The 19,515-nt window shown below is 49.1% G+C and overlaps 1 protein-coding gene across 1 annotated transcript in view; it reads left to right on the plus strand.

Moving 5' to 3' along the window:
• Positions 1-6,019: 6,019 nt before the first annotated feature.
• EFCAB8 (EF-hand calcium binding domain 8) overlaps positions 6,020-19,515 on the plus strand; it is a 45,282-nt gene continuing 31,786 nt past the window's right edge. The window contains exons 1-5 of the mRNA XM_090285041.1: positions 6,020-6,029; positions 6,536-6,691; positions 12,244-12,362; positions 14,283-14,386; positions 16,742-16,877. Coding sequence (XP_090141167.1) covers positions 6,020-6,029; positions 6,536-6,691; positions 12,244-12,362; positions 14,283-14,386; positions 16,742-16,877 — 525 coding nt within the window. The remainder of the gene's footprint in view (positions 6,030-6,535; positions 6,692-12,243; positions 12,363-14,282; positions 14,387-16,741; positions 16,878-19,515) is intronic.

Here is a 19,515-nt window from a genome sequence, read left to right on the forward strand (position 1 = left end):
CAAGTTCACCATTGGGTTATGGTGAACCCTGCTTTGTCATAAGGCTCCCTGGCATTTTCCACAATTTCTGTGAGAGATGGGCATTCTGTGCTGTATTTGTCCAATGGGTCGTTTTGTACTCACACTTGTCCTGGCAATGTGTGCCGTAGCTCCTGTCACTGCTGTAAGTTCAATGTCAATAAAGAGAATATCTCAAATTGGAGGAAAAATGGCTGCGTTGTTATGGTTTGTGGGATGGGTTCTGATGTTCCGTTTTGTGTTCTGCACATGGAATTCTGTCTCATTTCCCAGTTCTCAGTGTGGCCAGCTGACTGCCGTTAGGTGGAAGCTCCCAGAGTTCCACAGCAACTTCATAGAGGAGCTGCTTTGGATGCAGGACAGCTGCCAGTATATCTCACTTGAGGTGGAAGTCAAACACCAATGAGCCTCTGTCGGATATGGCCAGCGAGCTTCACTGGGGAGATCGCATGGGGCCAGGGTGAGTGAGGGGTTGGGGATAAAGTCACTTCTAAAAGATTGGGCACCATTTGCCTGAGATGAAAGGCTGAGCAGGAGGGCCTCTCCTATCCATTTCCAGGACAGCTTTTCATCTGCCCCTACAAATTCTTAACAAACTACATAGCAAACCAGTTCCTCCTCTTCCATCCCTAATGTGTGCCAGTAGTGGCTGTTCCAGGCTCCACTGCTGGTTCCAGGTTTGTACAGTTCTGGGCTCCTACCCGCAGAGCAGGTGAACTTTAGGGAATGAATGGAGGCCAACCAGCGAGGCTTCTCCTGCCCTTCCTCATGGTCTACTCTAAATACAAATTTAATTCTACATCTGAAGTTCCCTTCTTGCCGGTGTCGGAGGACTGGTACTCCTCTCTCTGCTTCGTGCCCTTCCTTCGTGTCTCTTGGGTGTGTCTCTTGTCCTGCACCGACCTTTGTTTTCCCTCTTGTTGCCTCAGTCCGTGAACATACACAGAGTTCTCTCTCTCCTGGTTAAACACATTTCTCTCATAAAATTTTTAGTTTTGAAATAATTAAAGTTTTCTAAGTAGTTGTAAGAATAATGTAAAGAATTCCCCTTTGCCCAGATCGACTAACCAAACATTTTGCCCCATTTGCTTTATTATTGTGTGTGTTCATTGAGCCATTTGAGAGTAAGTTGCAGACGTTATGCCCCTTTACTCTGAAATGCTTGAGTGTGTGTTTCCTAGCACAGGGCCGCTCCCTAATAACAGTACAGGTCAGAAGCGGGGAGTATTAATTCAGTATTATCTGAGGACGTAGAGGCTGTGTTCAGCTGTCACCAGTGGTCCTGATGGCCCTTGAGCTTTTTTATTTCCCCCTAGCCTGGGATCCAGCCCAGAATCACGTGTTGCCTTGAGCTGTTAGCTCTCTTTAGCACCTTTTATCTGGAGCAGTGCCTTAGCCTTTCTTTGTTTTTCCTGACACTCACAATTTTAGAGTAAAACCCAGTTATTTTGCAGAATGCCTTGCAGTTTGGGTTTGCCTCATTTCCCCTGATTTGATTTAGGTGACGCATGCTTGTCCGTGACACCACCAAGGTGATGGGTCCTGAATGCAGGGCCCCAGGACGCATGCAGTGGTCTTTTGCTCCCTCAGTGGTGATGTTACTTTTAATTGTCAAGACTTGAAAACAAAGCAAAACATGCTCATTTTCTTTATAAACATTCTCGTGTTTTTCTGCTTTACATATTTGTGATGATACACGTGCCTTTGGTTAGTGTGGACTTCTTAGTATTCCTTTATTCTTTGCTCATCTTTTGGCACATTAGCCCCCAACCATAACCAGTATCAACACCTAGTGTGTGTCCTTATGTGTTTTTCTCTGTACTCGTTACTTCATACTGATAGTACAGTCCCTCACTTTGACCCAGGCAAGAAGGCTCTGGGACGTGTCCCATTTTGTCCCTCCTCTCACCATGTCCCTCTCTAGCAAGGTCACCCAGAGGCTCCCCTCCCCTGCTGCTCTAAGTACTGAAATTTTCTACCCAATGGGCTTTGAATCTGACTCCAGGGTCTATGGGAGCCTGCCCCTCAGAACATCACTTTTGAGGCAGTCCTCCTTAGGCTTGAGGTGGCTGGAGCAGTGTAGGTGATGGGGAGTGCAGCCTGGCTGTGTGTGCTGGGATATCCGTGTACGCCACCATTCACAAGCCCCTTGGCAGGACAGAGTGGGTAGGCAGAGGGCTTAGTGGCTGGCTCTCCCCACACTGCCAAACTCAGGCACTGGGATGAGCAGTTTCAAGAATTCTGAATTTTAAACTGGTCTTCCAGATTGTTTTGAAAGTATATTTGTTAAGGTAGGAGAATAGAATATTCCATAGTATATTAACTTACAAACATTTAAAGTGATGAGACTTGTTATGAGGGTGGTCTCATAATCATTAAGGGGGTTCCTATTTACAAATTATGTGTATGTGTGTACACAATGTATGTGATTAAACACATACCTGTTAGTGATTCTTTTACAAAAATTGGCATCACACGTGCACTCCAGCATCTTTTCTAAGTTATTCGTATCTCCTGGTGATCCCTCCTTGCCATCTGCAGAAGGCCAGATTCATGCTTTTGGGTGCTTGGGTCACATTCTGAGCACAGGTGTGCTGATCTTTGAGCCATCCTTCTTCTCACAGCCGTTCACTTTATTTTTTTGCCACCATGAACAATGCTGCAGCGACCACTTTGTACAACGTTCTTTCACAGACGAGTGACTTAAATTGCTGCCCACCATGCCACCCACTCCACTGAAATACATTTTAAAGATAGTCATGGACTTTTTTTGAATTAGGAAAAAAATAGAGCTTAAGAAATCCTCCATAATCTCACCGGCCAGAAACAATTGCCATTACATTTGGTGTATAATTTTCTAGGCTCTTGCTACGCTTGTGCCAATACACACATGCATGTGTCCTTAGCAGAAATTGATTTACAAATCCACTCCTATAACCTTTTGTTCCCCACTGGTGACCTTTCACTGCCATGTTCAGGGTCGTTTTCACTTTCTTGTCATTTCAGTCCTCTGACGCATCCCATCCTCCTAGCTCACTCATCCTGTCTCTTCCGTGTTTCGCCTCCTCTTTCTAGCTCCTAAATGTAGCCACTCCTCAAGTTTCAGTCCCCATAGTTCCAGGTATTTGTTTTTTATTTATTTCTTTTTTTAAATGTAATCTTTATTTCCCCCCTGTTTTTGTTTTTATTTCTAATTGGACAGTTCAGCATAACATGAATCAGGCTGCTTTCCCTCTTTGCTCCCTTTTCTAGAAATGTTTCTGGCATTCCCCTTGGTTACTCTGGTTCTTGGTTTCCAAATCTTTCCTTGGGCTCCTCTGTCTCCTTTGGTCCTTACATCTGAGCTGCTGCCAAGACACTCAGGTTAGGACACGGTGGACCAGTCCTCGGTGTTCCTCTCCTTCCATCTCATGCTGATGAATGTTCACAACTGCCCTTCACCTGTTCAGCCTCCCTGGTGAGGTAATTTAAAATTCTACATTCTACTTCCGTTTTTCTTTTCCCTCTTCTTTCCCACTATCCTTCCCTTCCCTTCCCCTCCCCCAGGAGCCCTTTGCCAAGCCAAGCTGGCTCCTTTGCTCTGTCCACCTAGGGTGTGTGGGTCTTGACTCTTTCTTGGCCACTCCCCTGCCATCTCAGAGTACTACCCTCTCCATTCCTGCTGGTGAGACTCGCCGTCTTCCATCTTCTATGGAGATGCCACTCACCTAATGGAAATGTGTCCTTCATATTCTCAGAGCAGAGCTCCAGGGACAGACCTCTTCCCCACACTTTCCCTGAACCTTGGCTACTGTCAGGAGGGTTCTGTCACTTCTCCCAAAGATGTACTGTCTCCAAGGGCTTCAGAGGAGGGATGGGAAGGCATATGAAGTGGAACATTGGACCTGTCCTGTCACCCCATGGTGCCTGTCTTTGACCCCTTTGGACACAGGCCTGCCCCTGGACCTTATTTTCTTAATTCTGTAAAAAGGATGGCCCCCTATAGGAAGCTTGTGGCGTTAAGCCAGGAGTATAGTAACTTGAGAAGCTCCAGGGCTTTAGTAGGACAGCTCTTTTCCATCAGGGGAGAGAAAACAAGTGTACGCTTGGGAAAGCTCCCTGCTGGGGAAGCCCCTACAGGAAAGGGGATGCTCACAGGTGCGTGCTGAAGTGTCCATGGGCTCCGGGCAGCCACCCCCGCTTCACCCTGACTTCCTTTGCACCTTCCTGTGACCCAGCTAGGCCAGCCTCCCACATGGTTGTTACAAAGACTGGAGTTCAAGCAACTATGATTCCCTATTCTAGGTCAAGACCAGTATCTTCTGAGGACTTGAACAAGAGTCCTCATCCTCAAAAGGTAAGGAAACCATCAGAGTTGATGGCGGGAGGGGATGTTCCAGAGCCACCCAAACATCAGTCATCAGCACAGAAGTCTATGTGGGTTATCAGCCTCTCACCAGGGCTTGCAGACTCAGATGTTTACTAGGCCAGAAAGGAAACTGAAGTGTGTGCTGAGGCAGCCTGGTTTTTCCTTTTAAAGCCTTGCATGGACCAAGGGCCGCACATGTGAGGCTACCCAGTTTCAGTCTCTCCATGGACAGTACTTAATTCTCTTCAGCCCAGTTGTGGTAACGGTGTGATGGGCTGTACAAATTACTATCAAGTCAGATAACTATTTAGTGTCTATTATGTGCTTGGGGCTGGGGATTTCTAGAGAAAATTAGTATAAATTAAATTAAGATAAATATGCCCTTGCTTTCAAAAAGCTCACTCTGAGAGGAGTCATAATAGGAGCCATCATTTATGGTGTGACTGCAGCTTGCTGGGGCCTCGCATGTGTTCAGGTGTCATTTAAATCTTACCTCAGCCCTGCCAGGTGGGTATTGTGGGTCTCTTTTGCTGACGAAGACACTTGTGGCTCAGAGAATTGATGTGATATGCCCAAGATAATAAGCTCGGAAGTAGGGAGCCAGGCAGAAATCTAGCCCAGAGCCCTGGGACTCTCCATCTGTGTGTATCCTATCACACGTGCATGGACAGACGCACAAGAATCATACATGCACGGAAGATATGAGCAAAGAGTTTGGGAGCACAGAGGTGGCAGTGATGACTCCTACCTGAAAGTTATAGAAAAGTTCCTTGGAGGAGGTGCCATTTGAGCCAGACTTTGAAGAATGGGTAGGAGTTCACCTCTGGGCGTGATGGTCTGTATTACATAGAGGGAAAAATGTCAGTAGAAGTGCAATGTGTGCTGCCTCTGGGGGTGCTGGGAGCCCTTGCTGTGCCTGGACCATGGGGTGTGCACCGGAACTAGACAGACAGGTGAGGGCTACTTTGCAAAGGGCCTCGAATGCCATACTCAGTAGTGGTGTCAGAGTGGATCAGATTTGCCTTCCAGAAAGGTGACTGGCACCAGGGTTGGGAGGTGAATTGGGAGGCAAGTCCAGACTCGGGGCCCAGTTAGGGGAGGCCATTGTACTTGTTCCAGCAAATGGCCAGGGTTCGGGCTGGGGCACGAATGTGTGAGAGGAGGGTTTAGATGTAGGAGATGAATCACAGTAAGACCTAGTAGAAGGGACCGTAAGAATGCATAGGAGGAGGAGGGAAGAGCCAAAGTTGGTGCTCAGCTTTCTAATCTGAGGGCCTGCGTGGCTCATCTGCCTGGCTCTGGGAAGGCAGGCCTCCACTCGGTTCCCTTGTGTGCCCACAGTGCCTGGCACTCAACCAATGTGTGGAGACTATGAATGAATGGATGAAACTTCGCAGGAGATGAGCATTTTGCTTGCTTGGTGGGGCTGGGGTTCCCAAAGCCCAAAGCAAGTATGTCTCAGGGAGCAGCACTCAGTGGCCATCATGTCACAGCATACACCTGCTGTCTTTTGTGAGCGGCAGGCTTTGAGGACCTGATCCTTTAGTGACCTGAAGCATTGTGCTAAGTGTCAAAATGAGACCTGTAGGAGTCAAAGAGAGGAAGCATTGTTGATTGTTAAGGGGTGAAGGGGTGGGGGCAGCTTTTGGGGGGATGTGGGGAGGTGAGTGGGAGGAGGAAGTCGCAAGCCCCTGATGGATGGGTCTTCACAAGCTCTGGTGGGCGTGCAGATGATCTGATCTGACCCAGGGGGGTGTCTGGGCTAGTTGGGACCATATCAAATTGGGGAAACATGGAGCTGGATTCCTTGGGGTCTTGAATTCTGACCACTGGAGATTTGAAACCATGGTTACTGAACCGAAGCACCTTATAAATGAGTCCTGTTATGCGTGAGGTGGGACCTTGGCTGTGTCCACTAATCTGGTTGAGCCTCAGTTGTGGCATCTGTAAAAGAACTTGCCAAAGTTAGGAGAAGCAGTCTAGATATGTCTTGGTCTTCCTAGGTTTGAAAGTGGTCAAGACTTGTTTGCATCAGTAACACACCATACCCTGTCCTTCCCCAAACGGTCTCTCTTTCAATAAGATGTGCTTTAAAATGTTCAGTGCTGGAAATTAACCTATTTAGTCCCTGGTTTTTGTAGTCATATTTGCTCCAGCCGTCCACTCCAGCTAGATTCCAGAAGAGCAAGGAGGTCCTTAGCTCCCCGACACCGTCTGTCATCCTCAGCCAGATGCCCGACTTCCAACGTGAGCCTCAGCTGTTTACCGAGCTGCACCTGGCCAAGGTGGAGAAAATGTTTGAGGATGATGTAAACTCAGCTGGAGGTAATGCATTGTGGGCTTGGTCTCCTGGCTTTTGCACAGGGTGGGACCCAGTACCTGCAGTGTGGGGAGGATTCAGACTTGACGAATATTTTAGTGTCCAGTGTCTCCTTTAAAACTTTTCATTGTTATATAAGTATCATAAGCATATTGGAGGCTACTTGGGACCTAGAAAAAAAAAATGCCCCTAATCCAAACACCAAAATGTAACCACTGTCAGCATTTTGGTGTATTTCCTTCCAAACAATTTCATATTTGTGGCTTATTATCTATTGCTGTGTAACAGTATCCACAAACTTACTGACTTAGATGGTAGCTGGGGTCGTGGTATCATCTGGGGTTTGTCTGGGGAAGGATCCACTTCTGAGCTCATTCAGTTGTTGGCAAAATCCAGCTCCTTGCAGCTGCAGGACTGAGGGCTCCTGTTTTTTTCTGGCGGTTGGCTGGAAGCTGCCTTCAGCTCCAAGAGCTGCCTGCAGGTCCTGGCCATGTGCAGTTCTCCGATGCGGCTGATTTCTAGGCTCAAGCCAGCTAGGGAGAGAGAAACTCCACCAAGACGGGGCTGCAATCTTATAGTCATGGAATCATGTTCACATGGTCCTATACATCTCATCACCTCTGCCATATTGGTTAGAAGCAAGTCACATGTCCCACCATGGTCAAGGGGAGGGGATCACAGGAGGACGCGAACACTACGAGGCGGACGTCCCACGGCCTCTGCCACATATGGCTGTGTGTGTTTTTACATGTCTGTAATCGTACTATATATGTAATTCCAGACCCTTCTTTTCTTCTTCATGTTGATTCATATTGTTATGTGGTCTTCCAAACCCTCATTACTAATGAGTGCAAGTGGTTGACCAAGCCATTCCCTCATATTTGGACATTTAGGTTTATTGAGTTTAACATTGTGAAGAACATCCTTTGTGCATCAAGCATTTTTCTCTCCTTAGACCTTGTTTTTTTCCCCATTGGGATGATACATATTAAGTAATATAAAAGGAATACTTAAAGGCATCTTTGTTTATATCCACTAAACTATGAACAGCAGTGCTGGGGTCCTGACTGCTCACCCCATCAGTTTCTTTTGAGTTTTACAGTCACACTGTGATGTGGGCAGGAAAAGATAAGAAGTCCCCAGTTTACGGAGAAGCAGAGTGAGGCTGGGGAGGAACCATTTGTGACCGGTCTGAAGAGGTGATTCCTAACCGGAGTCCTTCCGTGTTTGTGTTTGGCAGCCAGGAGCTGCCACCATTGTGTCTTGGAGAATCCTGACAGTGCCAGCTTTGGCCACAATTTTGATTGTGTTTGTGTTTGTTCTGAATAGGTAATATAGCCGTGCAGTTCAAAGTTCAAAACGTGCTTTCCCTTGAAACCTTTTTGGCACACAGAGAAATGTTGCCCTCTGCTGGACAAGCACAGAAGTGGGCATAGTCTCCTCCCCATCTGATACGCAGTGGCGACCTACTGCCCACCCTGTTCTACTCCTTGCTCCCCCAACCCCGAGCTTTATTGAGGTGTAACTGACAAGTAAAATTATAATATGTTTAAAGTGTACAATGTGATGATTTGGTACTGGTACACATTGTAAAAGGATCCCTACAATTGTCTGCTCCTTGCTTTTTTAAAAAGATATTTTTTAACCTAAGTTTTTCCTCTTGCTTTTTACCTAATATATATTGGTAATCTTTTCATATCAATGTAAAAGAGTGGCTCCTCATTTTTAAAAAAACTGCTCATGGTTTAAATAGAGGAAAGGAAAATTCACCTTTAGCTGATGTAGGGTAAGGAAAACAGGATCGTTTTCCTCTTTCAAAAGACTTTAAAACAGATGTATTCTGAGCATGGGCTCGATGCCATTTCTCGGGAGCTCTGGCCAACACTGCCTGCCTCGGAGGACAAGGGCGCAGACAGGGCTCTCCTCTTCTGCAAATTCCCTTTCCCGGCCCTAGTTTTCTGTCGGTTGAACCAAGGTCTTTGAGGTGGGTCTGTGGTTCTTTAAGAGAAGTGCCCACCTATCTTTGGGGGTTTTGAGAGTGTGTGCCCACAGCCCCATCACGCCTTGGGGAGCCTGCAGGCTGCTCAGGGGCGGAGGGATTGGCACTGAGCTGGGGTCTACCTTCTGTGCAGGTGCTTCTGGGTGGACATCAGTGGCAGGGTCCCCGACAGACATTTTACCCAGCACTGCCAGGCATGATAAACATCAGCGTTGGAACGGAGATTTATGGGTTATAAAGCCCTTTTGTGGGATTTTGTTCTGTTCTCATGGAAGCTCTGCAGCGCAGGCAGGTGTCCTGGACGTAAACTTGAGGAGCCTGGGGCCTTTGCTCACATGTACCAACAGCATGCCCACATGGAATGGCCCAGGGCCTCGGACACCAAGCCTGTGCTTTGGGGGGCTCCCTATACCGCGTGTAGCACCCCAGAGAGCAGAGGTGATGGAGGGGATGTGAGCACGCAGCGCAGTGGCTCATCTCTGTGGTTGTGTCCTAGGAACCATTGGGGAGCCCATGCGCATTTCCCCAAGGGCAGAGGGGAGGTTAGGAGGCAACGTTTGGTCCTTGAATATTTTTAATATAGCATGTATTTTTAAAATGCTTGTAAGTATAAGAAAATAGTCCATAATTCTACGTCTTTGTATTACAAAGAAAGAGAACGGGGTGGGGCTGGGGGCAGTGGTGGGGCACTTTGGGATGCATGTGCGCATGGTTAGAAACCTGCCTGGAAAGGCAGGAGTTCCCAGGACATGGGGAGGAGGGCAACAGCGGAGGGGAGGTGCAGCGGGCAGTGTGCTAGAGGGAGGGGGGTGTCCTGGGGCAAGGGGGGGAGCAAGGGGGTACGGAGGGGTGACTCACTCAGCAGGGCCCCTAAACGCCAGCAGTGGGACTGACGGAATGACAGGCGGTGGTGACACATGTACACCTGCAAGGAGGCTGGGTGGATGTGGGGAGGCTTGGTTGAAAGAGCCCTGCCCTACATCAGATAGTGGCGATTATGACAGAGAGGAGGGCAGGATTCAGTTTCAAATCCCTGCTGCGCCTCCGTGTGCACTTGGGCAAGTGTCCTCTGGGTCCTCGCCTGTGTGGTTGGGAGAATGACAGCGCCTGCATTCTAGGATCAAAGGCTTCTTAGGAGGACTTAGGAAAGAGGACTTGGAAAACCCCTCGGGTTTTCAGCCTGTGTGTCTGGTGGGGGGGGGGGATGACGACACGACATTAGCAAAGGTGACAAACACAGGAAAGGGGAACAAGTTTTGGGATAAAGATAAGCTGGATTTTAAGCATGAGTTGGGGGGCGGGGCGGGGTGGGGACACTTGGAAATAGAGTCAGGGACGTGGGAAAGAAATTCTCTCCTGAGATGTGGAGATGGGGAATAGAGGAGGTCACTCAGAGAGCCTCCCGTGGTAAAGCAAAGGACAATGATGAGGAGGGACAGACCCAGTGACAGGGCAGGGCAGGCAGCTGACCTGGAGGAGACATAGCTGCCCAGGGGGGTGGGAGTGGCCAGTGGGGCCTCTGCTCACAGGGAGGAGGCCCCAAGACAAAGAAAGGCACCATCAGGTGTGGTCTGAGGTCACTGGTGGCTCAGGGGAGAGGGCTGGCAGAAGTCAGGGAGCCCCCCAGAGAGTGCCCTCCTGCCCGGTCCTGGCAGTGACCCCTTCTCCAGGGAAGTGATATTGTCACATTCAACCTGAGAGCTTTTAATTAACCATTTGGGGTGAGATGGGTGAGTGCTTCCTTTCAGAGGTGACGAGCAGAGGTCTTGCCTGTGCTCCACAGTGTACATTTCTTTTCTGAAACCTTTGCGTCTACTCTTTTTTTTCTCAAAAAAAAAAAAAAAATTGGTAGACCCTTTATGAAAAGAAGTAGATTAAAATAATACGACAGTGAACAATACATATGGTTTCTTAAACACTGAAAGGACTCAACCCCTAGAGCGAGGAGTTTGCTCATTACACGCTGCACTAAGACACTTCTCCACCCTGCTCTCTGTCATATGATGTCCATGTCATATGCAGAGGACCACGAAATGCCCCTCAGAATGCGTAAGCCTCTCGGCTCTGGCTTCAGATAAATACCATGGATCCTTCTTTGAGCAGGACAGGCTTTGTTCAGGCTTTCACTTGTTCCTCAATCTAGCAATAAAGAATAATAATTGTGGCTGTAGCACTGTGCTGGGTGTTTTATGAGGAGCACAAAGTGGGGTCAAAGCAGGACCTCTGGAGCCGGCTTGCTGGGGTCAGCCACGGGCTCCACCATGTCCCAGCTGTGTGACCTTGGGCATGGAACCTCACCTCTCTGTGCCACAGTTTCCTCATGAGCCCTCTTCATTACATGGTCAGTGTGAATAAACACAGATGAGACTGGCCCCCAGTATCACTGCCATCACATCCTAGTGCGGAGAGAAACATGGAGGGGACCCAGGCATGGGGGGATAGGTTCAGCCCTGCACCCCCAGAACTCAGGGGCTGGAGTGGTGATAAGGTATGTCAGGAGGACAGTAGAGCTGGGTGTGGGGGTGGGGCCTCCTTAAATAGTCCCAAGGAAGGCTTCCCTGGGCAGGACGGGGGGACAGGCACCAGACAGTGCAGAGGCCCCCAGGTGGGAGTGTGGTGGTGTGAGAGAGAGTGTGAGGACTTCACGGCCGAGCAGAGAATGCAGGAGCAGCACTGGAGGGGAGGATGGGAGAGGACGGATAATGCATGGCCTTTGGGGCAAGGACTCCAGATACTTGGAGGGGTTTTAGAAGCACTTTATGAATACATACTGTCATTAAAAAAAAAATCTAGATAGATGTTATTGTTGACTCTTTTGCAGAGTCCCTTAGAACCACAAAATCCAGCACAGGAGATATTTTATTCCTGCCCTCTTGTATTTTCCTCTCCCCATCTCTCCCTCCAGCCAAAACTTGTATTTTAATTGCCTTTAAAAGATGCATTTCACCTCCCCCTCTATGTTTTGTTTTTTTTTAAATAATGTTCTAATTTTTTAAAAACGGTTTTATTTATTTATTTATTTGTAGAGAGAGGGGAAAGGAGAAAGAGAGGGAGAGGAACATCACTGTGTGGTTGCCTCTCACGCGTCCCTAACTGGGGATCTAACGTGCAACCTAGTCATGTGCCCTGCCGGGAATCCCTCTGTATGTTTTAATTTGTCTATTTGCTGCCATTATTTTCTTTTGTTTCCTTCTTTCCTTCCTTCCTTCCTTTCTTCCTTTCCTTTCCTTTCCTCTCCTTTCCTTTCACTCCTTCCTTTTGTTTATTTTTTAATAAGTTTCCTTTGTCTTGATGCCTGGTCTGTCTGATTTGTTGAGAAATGGGATCTGATCTTTTTTTAGTACACCCCCCGCCCCCTAGCGGCGGGGCCAACACCGTGCTTGGAAGGAGTGCAGCCAGTATTTGTGGGTGATTGGATGTTGAACAGGTGATACAACAGATAACCCAGCAAATGTGATCCTCTGTGTGTCCCCCTTCAGCACTGAGACACGCAAGCATGTTGTGGCCGGTGATGGGTTGTGATGAAGTGGACAGTATTCTTTCTTCTTTCTTTTGAAGTCCTGGTCATGGAGGCTTTCATCAAGGCCATGAAGAAGAATCTGAGCAATGTGTCAGATGAGATGCTAGAGGCGCTGTTTTTGAAAATGGACAGAGATTGTAATGGCTTCATCACCTGGGTGAGGAGGGCCCCCTGCTGCCTCAGGTAGCGGGAGGGAGGCTGGAGGGTCCAGGCCTTGGCCAGTCAGCGAAGCACATGGAAGGTTGAAGATGGGGACAGTGCAACATCAGAAAGCCTCCTGTGGATTCTGGGGTGCATGTTGAATAGAGGGAATCCCCAAATTCTTTGAGGGGAGCCCTCCTGAGACTTTTGTGGCTCATCACAGCTCATTCCCCTCCTGGGATAAGGAGAGTATATGACAAACATTAGTGACTTCTGCATGACATGGACAGAGTGCACACCAGCCTCTCGACCAGCTCAGGGGATTTCAGCCAGGGCCACAACCACCTCAGGCCCTTTAACGGTGACTTAGGAACAGGTAAATCTGTGGCTGTTAAATCCCAAAATGTCAGGGTTTTAGAACATGTTAATAATAATGCTTTTGTTTTTTTCTGTTTCTAAATGTTCTACAATGAGCATATACTGTATAGTATTTAACAATACAGAAAAGTGCCCTGGCTGGTGTGGCTCAGTGGATTGAGCACCCACCTGCGAGCCAAAAGGTTGCCAGTTTGATTCCCAGTCAGGGCACATGCCTGGGTTGTGGGCCAGATCCCTGGTTGGGGGCGTGTAAGAAACAACCACACATTGAGGTTTCTCTCTCTCTCTTCCCCTCTAAACAAATAAATAAAATCTTTAAAAAGAGACATTAAAGAATACAGAAAAGTATAAAAAAAAAGTCTGTCATATTAATGTCAGGATGATGACAATGATAAATAGCACGTACACCTGGCATTGTGCTAAGCACTTTAGGTATTATTTTACTTAAACCTCACAGGAATCCCATGGGGTAGGTGCTATTGTTTTCGTCTGCTTGACAGGCTGGGAAACCAAGGCACAGAAAAGTTAAGAACCTTGCCCAGGGTTATGGAGCTAGTTAGCAGGCAAGCCCATCTCAGACCCGGGGAGCTTGCCGCAAGAGCCCATGTGTTAACTGCCCTATCATACCTCCCCTTTGGCTTAGGGTACATTCTGTTTTTTTTGTTTTTGTTTTTGCTTTCATTTCCCTTAATATTCTATAATAAACACATGTCCAGCGTCTCTGCCATTGGCACAATGATATTTCTTAACAACTCCCTATTTCTTGTCATGGCCTCACCTGGTGGCCCGTTTTGGCCTTGGTCCTACTTTTGTGAGGCAGATCAGTCGTCGAGAGTTGCCCTAGTGTCCTGGCTTATGTGTCCTCCCCTGCAGATAATTTATAGATGAGCTGTGGCAACTCATCTACACTTATATGGGCACAGCCTTATCATCCATGAAGGGGGGGTGAATAAATAGACTCAGATGAGATGCCAGATGTGGAAGTGATGTGAAGATGTATCTAGTGATTTTCAGGTGAGGTGCCTCAAGAGTATTAAAAACATGCAACACTTGATGACTATTTAGTCAGGGGCACTGACCTCTTTTCCCTCAGGTTGTCAAATTTAAAAAATGACAACAGCCAACACAACAATAGCCATCTGGTGTGAATGAATCAAAATTATACCTATATTTTTGGTCAGATAGGCAAAAAATGTATTTTTTTGGTGTGCCACAGAATTTTAAGTCAGTAGTTTCTGTGTGCCATGAGATGGAAAAGGGTGACAGTCGCTGCCCTAGCATTACAGAAATGCTTTGGAGGGAGACGCTGCTATGCTGTCTTCACAGATACACTTGCCAATAGGCCCTTCGCCCAATTCAGATCCAAACAGCTCTGTTGCTAGGCAACTTTCCTCAGCCAGCCTGGGGGCAGGAGGGCTCCCAGAGCCCCTTGGAAGGAGCTGCGAGGGATGGGGGCGAACACTGGAAGCTGGGCTTGGATTTCCAAAGCCCAGGGCTCAGACCACTGGGCCAACACCCCCCCCCCCACACCCCCACCTTGCGTTTCTTCCTGAGGCAGTCGAACTACGTGGATTATATGATGCGCGAGTTCCAGGGAAAGGAGTTGATGAGGAAGACCCAGTGCCACCTGCGCTTCCACCTGCCCATGAGGATCATCCCCCTGTAAGGAGCCTCTTGTTGGGCTGAAGGGTGGGTCTGAACAGGGCTGCTCAGGCCCTGCAGCTGGTACCCTTCCTCAGTCCCTGAGCCACACTCTGAGGGGGCCACCAAGGGTCTGGCACTGGGCCTGGTGCTTGATGTCCTTCAGCTCCTTTCAGCCTCACAACTGAGTAGGTGGGCATGAGCATTAGGTAGGTGATTTGTCCCCATTTTACAGATGAGGAAACTGAGGCTCAGAAATAACAGCAAATGGAAGTGGTGGGGTTGCTCTGATTGCTCCTCCCAGTCCTTAACCCACAGCATGGCTCCTCCTGCTTCCTCCTGGGGCCGGGGCTGAGTGGGGCAGGCAGTCTCATCCACAGGACACAGATGCCTCACCCAGTGGGGACAGGGCTTTTCCCTGAAGCGATAGGGAGCTAGAGCCTGCTCCAGACCTCGGGAGCAGCCCCTCTGTCTCTCCTGAAGCATGCAGCTCTGTCCCTGCCTTGACTTCTGCCTGACCCTACCTGTGCGTTCCTCCTGCACTCCTCCCCCGCTGTGCCCTCTGGACTTTCTCCTCATCCTCTCTCTGTGCTGTGGCCCTGTCTGCCCCCGCCCCTCAAAATACCCTAAGAGTGAGGAGCACTCCAGGGACTCAGTCCTACTGGGCTGCCCGGAGGCTGCTGGCTGCCTTCCCAGAGCCCACCTTGGGCTGGAGCACCAGCTGCCTGGTGCAGGAGGCTGGGGCTGGGAGCTGGGTCCTGAGGTACAGGGTGTGGCAACCCACATCTGTGGCCTGGTTAGGAGGGACTGTGGTGGGTCTGTCCTCGGGACCACACCCAGAGCAGGCCATGGCGACACCACGAACTAGAAGGCAGGCGGTAGAAGGCAGGCGGCCCGGCCCTCGGCAATCTAGAGGTTGGTAGAGAAGATGGTTTAAATGAAAACCATGAAAAGGTACCTTAAGAAGTTTTGGGTCAAGACTTAATTGAATAATGAGAGATTTTGACATGGAAATCTTGCTTGCTGTAGCCAAGCCTTCAATGGTTTATTTCCTTGGGACATTTGAATTCCCAAGGGTGGTTAAAATGCCTGAATCAAAAATGTCAAGAAGCTTGCCCCTACGTTCTGTTTATATGCTCAACCTACAAACCTGGAGAACATTCAGGCTTGGAGGAGAAAATAGCCAAATAATATTTAATTACCTTCATGAGAGAGTAGCTTCTAAAGGTTGGCTGGCCAGTTCTGAGCCTGGGCCCAGCTCACCAAATGCACCGTCTCCTTGATCCCACTACAACCCGAGGAGATGGAGGTGCTGTCTCATTGTGTAGATGACAAAACCAAGACTTCACAAGGTGACAGTTCCTAGGGCTCTCCTCACTTCATAGCTCCTACCTGTTGTGTCTGTTCCTCACAGTCTCTTGGCCCTGACAGAAGAGGCAAAACTGGAGGTGACAGCTAGAGGGGTGACTGAGAATATTCATCAGGATCTGGACAGAGCTATGGGCTGAGAGCAGAAGAGAGGACAGCCGTGTCCAGATACACACCTCCCGCTCTCTTCTGCAGAGATTGCAACAAAGTAGAATTTCACAGTGATTGGGTCATTTTTAAGCCATGTGTCGCATCATTTGGAAAGGGCTGTGGCTGGAATAGGGATCAAGGTGCCTGGTTCTAGTTCCAGGACATGGTTATCCTCTGGGTTGCTCCCTATAAGGTGAGCTAACATCACCCGCCCTGCTGGGGCCCAGAGGTGTGGGCATCATATAAGAGAGTGTGTGCTGTGTCAGGAAGTCAAAACGGCAGTGCCCTTTAATTGCCAGGTAGCTGGCTTAGCCAACTTTGGGACAGGAAAGAAGCTACCACTAGCAGGTAGCATTGAGGCTTGCTGGGAGGCTGAATGTGGCTACCTCTGCAGCCAGACCTGCCCCAGAAGCTGTTTGCTGTGCTCAGGGCATGTTCTTGGTGATGAAATGTTGTGTGCAGGAGGCCCCAATTTCTCATAGCCCCCTGCCCACTTTTCTCTCATTCTTGGGTTCTATCTCCTCTCCACCCTGCAGCACTAGAGCAGTTGCTGGAATCAGTGTTATTATACGGTTTTCAGTCAATAAGCCCTACTCTACTTGCCTTCTCTGGGCCATCTTTTCAATAAAAGGTTTGCAAAAATCTCTCTTCTCTGTCTCTTCTGCCCCATCCCATGAGGAAGAAGCAGACTGGCTTGGGATGGGTCTCTTTCCCTTTTGGCTACTGTTGATAATAGCAGCACTCTGCTTGGAAGAGGGGCAGAATTCCGCGTCGTGTGGAGCCTGCTTGTCTTCTCCTTCCCCCTCTGTGTCTTTGCTCTGTTGTGTTTGGGCTCCTCTCTCTCATTACCTCCGACAGGAGTCATGGGTGTGAGGTTGTGAAAGTGGAGTTTTTGATCCAGCGCTTCAAGAAGACCGGGCATTTCCTGACTGTCACCAAGGACGGGATCCTGCAGCTGTGGTCGGAGTCCTTCTTGCTGATCCACTCCTTTAGAGTGAGTGGGGCCCACACGTGGAGCACAAATGGGGCGGTCAGAGATCATTTGCCTTTGTACCCTGGACCCAGAACGGGCTTTTTCTCGGGATTTGGGCGCTGGGCAGCCACGCTTGTAGTCACAGCTCCTGGGTTCAGGTTCTGGCTTCACTATGGGACCATGAGCCTCATATTTCTCCTCTGTAAGCCAGATGCCACCTGGATGTTCATCCTGCTTCCATGTCCAACAGATACCTCAACCAATTTGCCTAAACTGAGTGTCACTGCAGCCCTGCCTGCCCACCAGGCTTCTCCTGTGCCCCCATCCCAGTGGAAGGTTTCTGTGCTGGAGGTCAGCCTCCTTTGCTTCTTTTGTTACACCCACTCCATCACCAAATCCTGCTGATTCAAATCCTTTGCCTGGACCAGGCAGGAAATCACAGTGGTGGTGAGCCTGGTCGCTGGAGCCCGACCGCCTGGCTTAGAACCCCAACATACTCCTTCCAGCTCCGTGACCTAGGACCAGTTACTATAGAGCTGTCCATGCCTCATTTTCCTCATGTGTCAAATGGGACAGGGCAGCTGGGAGGATTTAATGACACGATACACACGTGGTGCTTGGAGCAGGGCAAGGCACACAGCAAGTGTCTGAGGAACATAAGCTGCTGTCGTCATGGTTTTGGGGCTGTAGTTCCTGGCCAAGCCCAGTGAGTGATAAAACACTCAGGCACACCCGCTGTGTACTCTGTTGCCAGGCCAGTCTAGAATCCTCCAGCCAATGAGAAAGGCACAGCCCTCTGGGGATAAAAGCTGACTGAGATGCTGCTGATGGCCTGAGGGCTTTTATCAGCCTTGCGTAACTGCAAGGACTTTACAGTTGCATCAGGGGTTGTGTCTTGGGGAAGGGGGTTCTGAGTGCCCCCCCCCTACCTCCCAGTTGCCTAGGGTGGGGACTAACCTCTGGGGAGGCCCAGGGGCTCTCCTGGGTGCTCTTGGTAGCCCAGGACCAAGGGGGAATTCATATCGTGTTCCTGAGGATGGAGTCTCTGGCACACTCCACCCTTTTCCTCTGTGTGTTTACTGGGGGAGGGAACACGCTGTAGCCTGAGCTCCTGGTTGTAGCTGCTACATGGTCACTTCAGTGCCCCTCAAGGGCTAAAGCCCAGGAGGGCCAAGGATGACAGAGGGATGTTCTCTTGAAGGTCCGGGAGACCTGGGCATTCTTCCTTGAGGGGCTGCTTTCAAGTAGATGTTGTCAAGAGTGAGTCACTAGGTACTATCCATGCCCCTCGGCTGCATGTCCACAGCCATGCAGATGGGAAGTCCAGGGTTTGGGGCAGGGTCTGGGCTTCACCTACTAGCTATGCGACCTCAGGCAGGTCACTGAAACTCCCAGACTTTCATCTGGGCTCCGGGTGATGGGTGTTACTGTCACCTCCCTTGTGTGTAGATTAGACCCCAGCCCTGGGCAAGAGAGGGGCCTCACAGGGGCTCTGGTCCATCGTCTTCACTGCCAGAGCCATTAGCGCAGACCTCTGCTCTTGGTGCTCTGAGTTCTGTTGGAGCTTCCTGCCTCTCCCTTCGACATCCCTTCTGAATATCCACCTATAGGAACTGCCTTAAAATGCCCCTCCCTCCTTTTTTCAGGTGGGGTCTCCTTTCTTCAGTTCAGAGCCTATGTTGTGATCCAGAGAGTAAAAAGTGCCTTAGCTGCCCACCCCTAAGTTATCTCCCATCTTCTTCCACCCAAGCCTGTCAGGCCGGCCTCCTCTTTTCCCTGGACATAGAAGTTGATTTCTGCTGACCTCCTTTGCTCACAAGGTCCCCTGCCTCGAGTGCCAGCTCAGATTCTGTCTGCTTAAGTGTTCAGGGAGGCCGGCACCAGAGTGTGGAAGGACACCCTAGCCCGCCAAGCTCCCACCGAGTGCTGGGCAGCACACTCAGTGCCTTAGCTCCCACGATTCCATTCATTCCTTGCAGCCTGGCAGGTCAGCTTCTCCTTAGTGAGGTGTGCTGACTAGGTAACACCGACAAGTGGTAAACAAGAACACGCAAAACAAACAAAAGTAATACAATGTTATATTTCAATCATATCTCAATAAAACTGGGGGGAACAAGATTGAGGCATGCAGAGGGACAGACAGTGGAAAGTCAGTCTTCCTTCCCCAGACCCTAATTCCTCTCCCTGGAGGCAACTGGTTTGACCAGTTTTGGGGTGCTCTTCCATGGATAGCCTATACATACACCACCCCTTTTCTTTTAAATAGATATATCGTAGCACATTATGATGCTATTTTTCACCTTGCTTTTTCACTTCATAATATATGTTGGCAAGTATTCTTTATTGGCATGCATGCAGCTCCTTCACTGTTAATGTCTGGGCAGTATCCCTTGCATATACTTCTCTGTGAGTACGTGTGAACACATCTATAGATGCATTCAGGAAATGGATCCTGGGGTTGTAAACTATGCACATTGAAAACTTGAATGAGTTTGTCAAACTTCTGTAAAAGGGGGTTGTAAAGATATCGGTTCTTTAAGCCATTTTACAGATGTGGAAACTGAGACGCAGCGAGGTTAGGAAGTTTATCCAAAGCTCCATCATTAGTAGTTGGTGGTCACTCTATGAACATAGTTGGTTGCTAGGCTCTATGACAAGG

Source organism: Furipterus horrens, unplaced genomic scaffold (assembly GCF_987537825.1).
Source record: "Furipterus horrens unplaced genomic scaffold, mFurHor1.1.pri manual_scaffold_8, whole genome shotgun sequence".
Classification (NCBI taxonomy): domain Eukaryota; kingdom Metazoa; phylum Chordata; class Mammalia; order Chiroptera; family Furipteridae; genus Furipterus; species Furipterus horrens.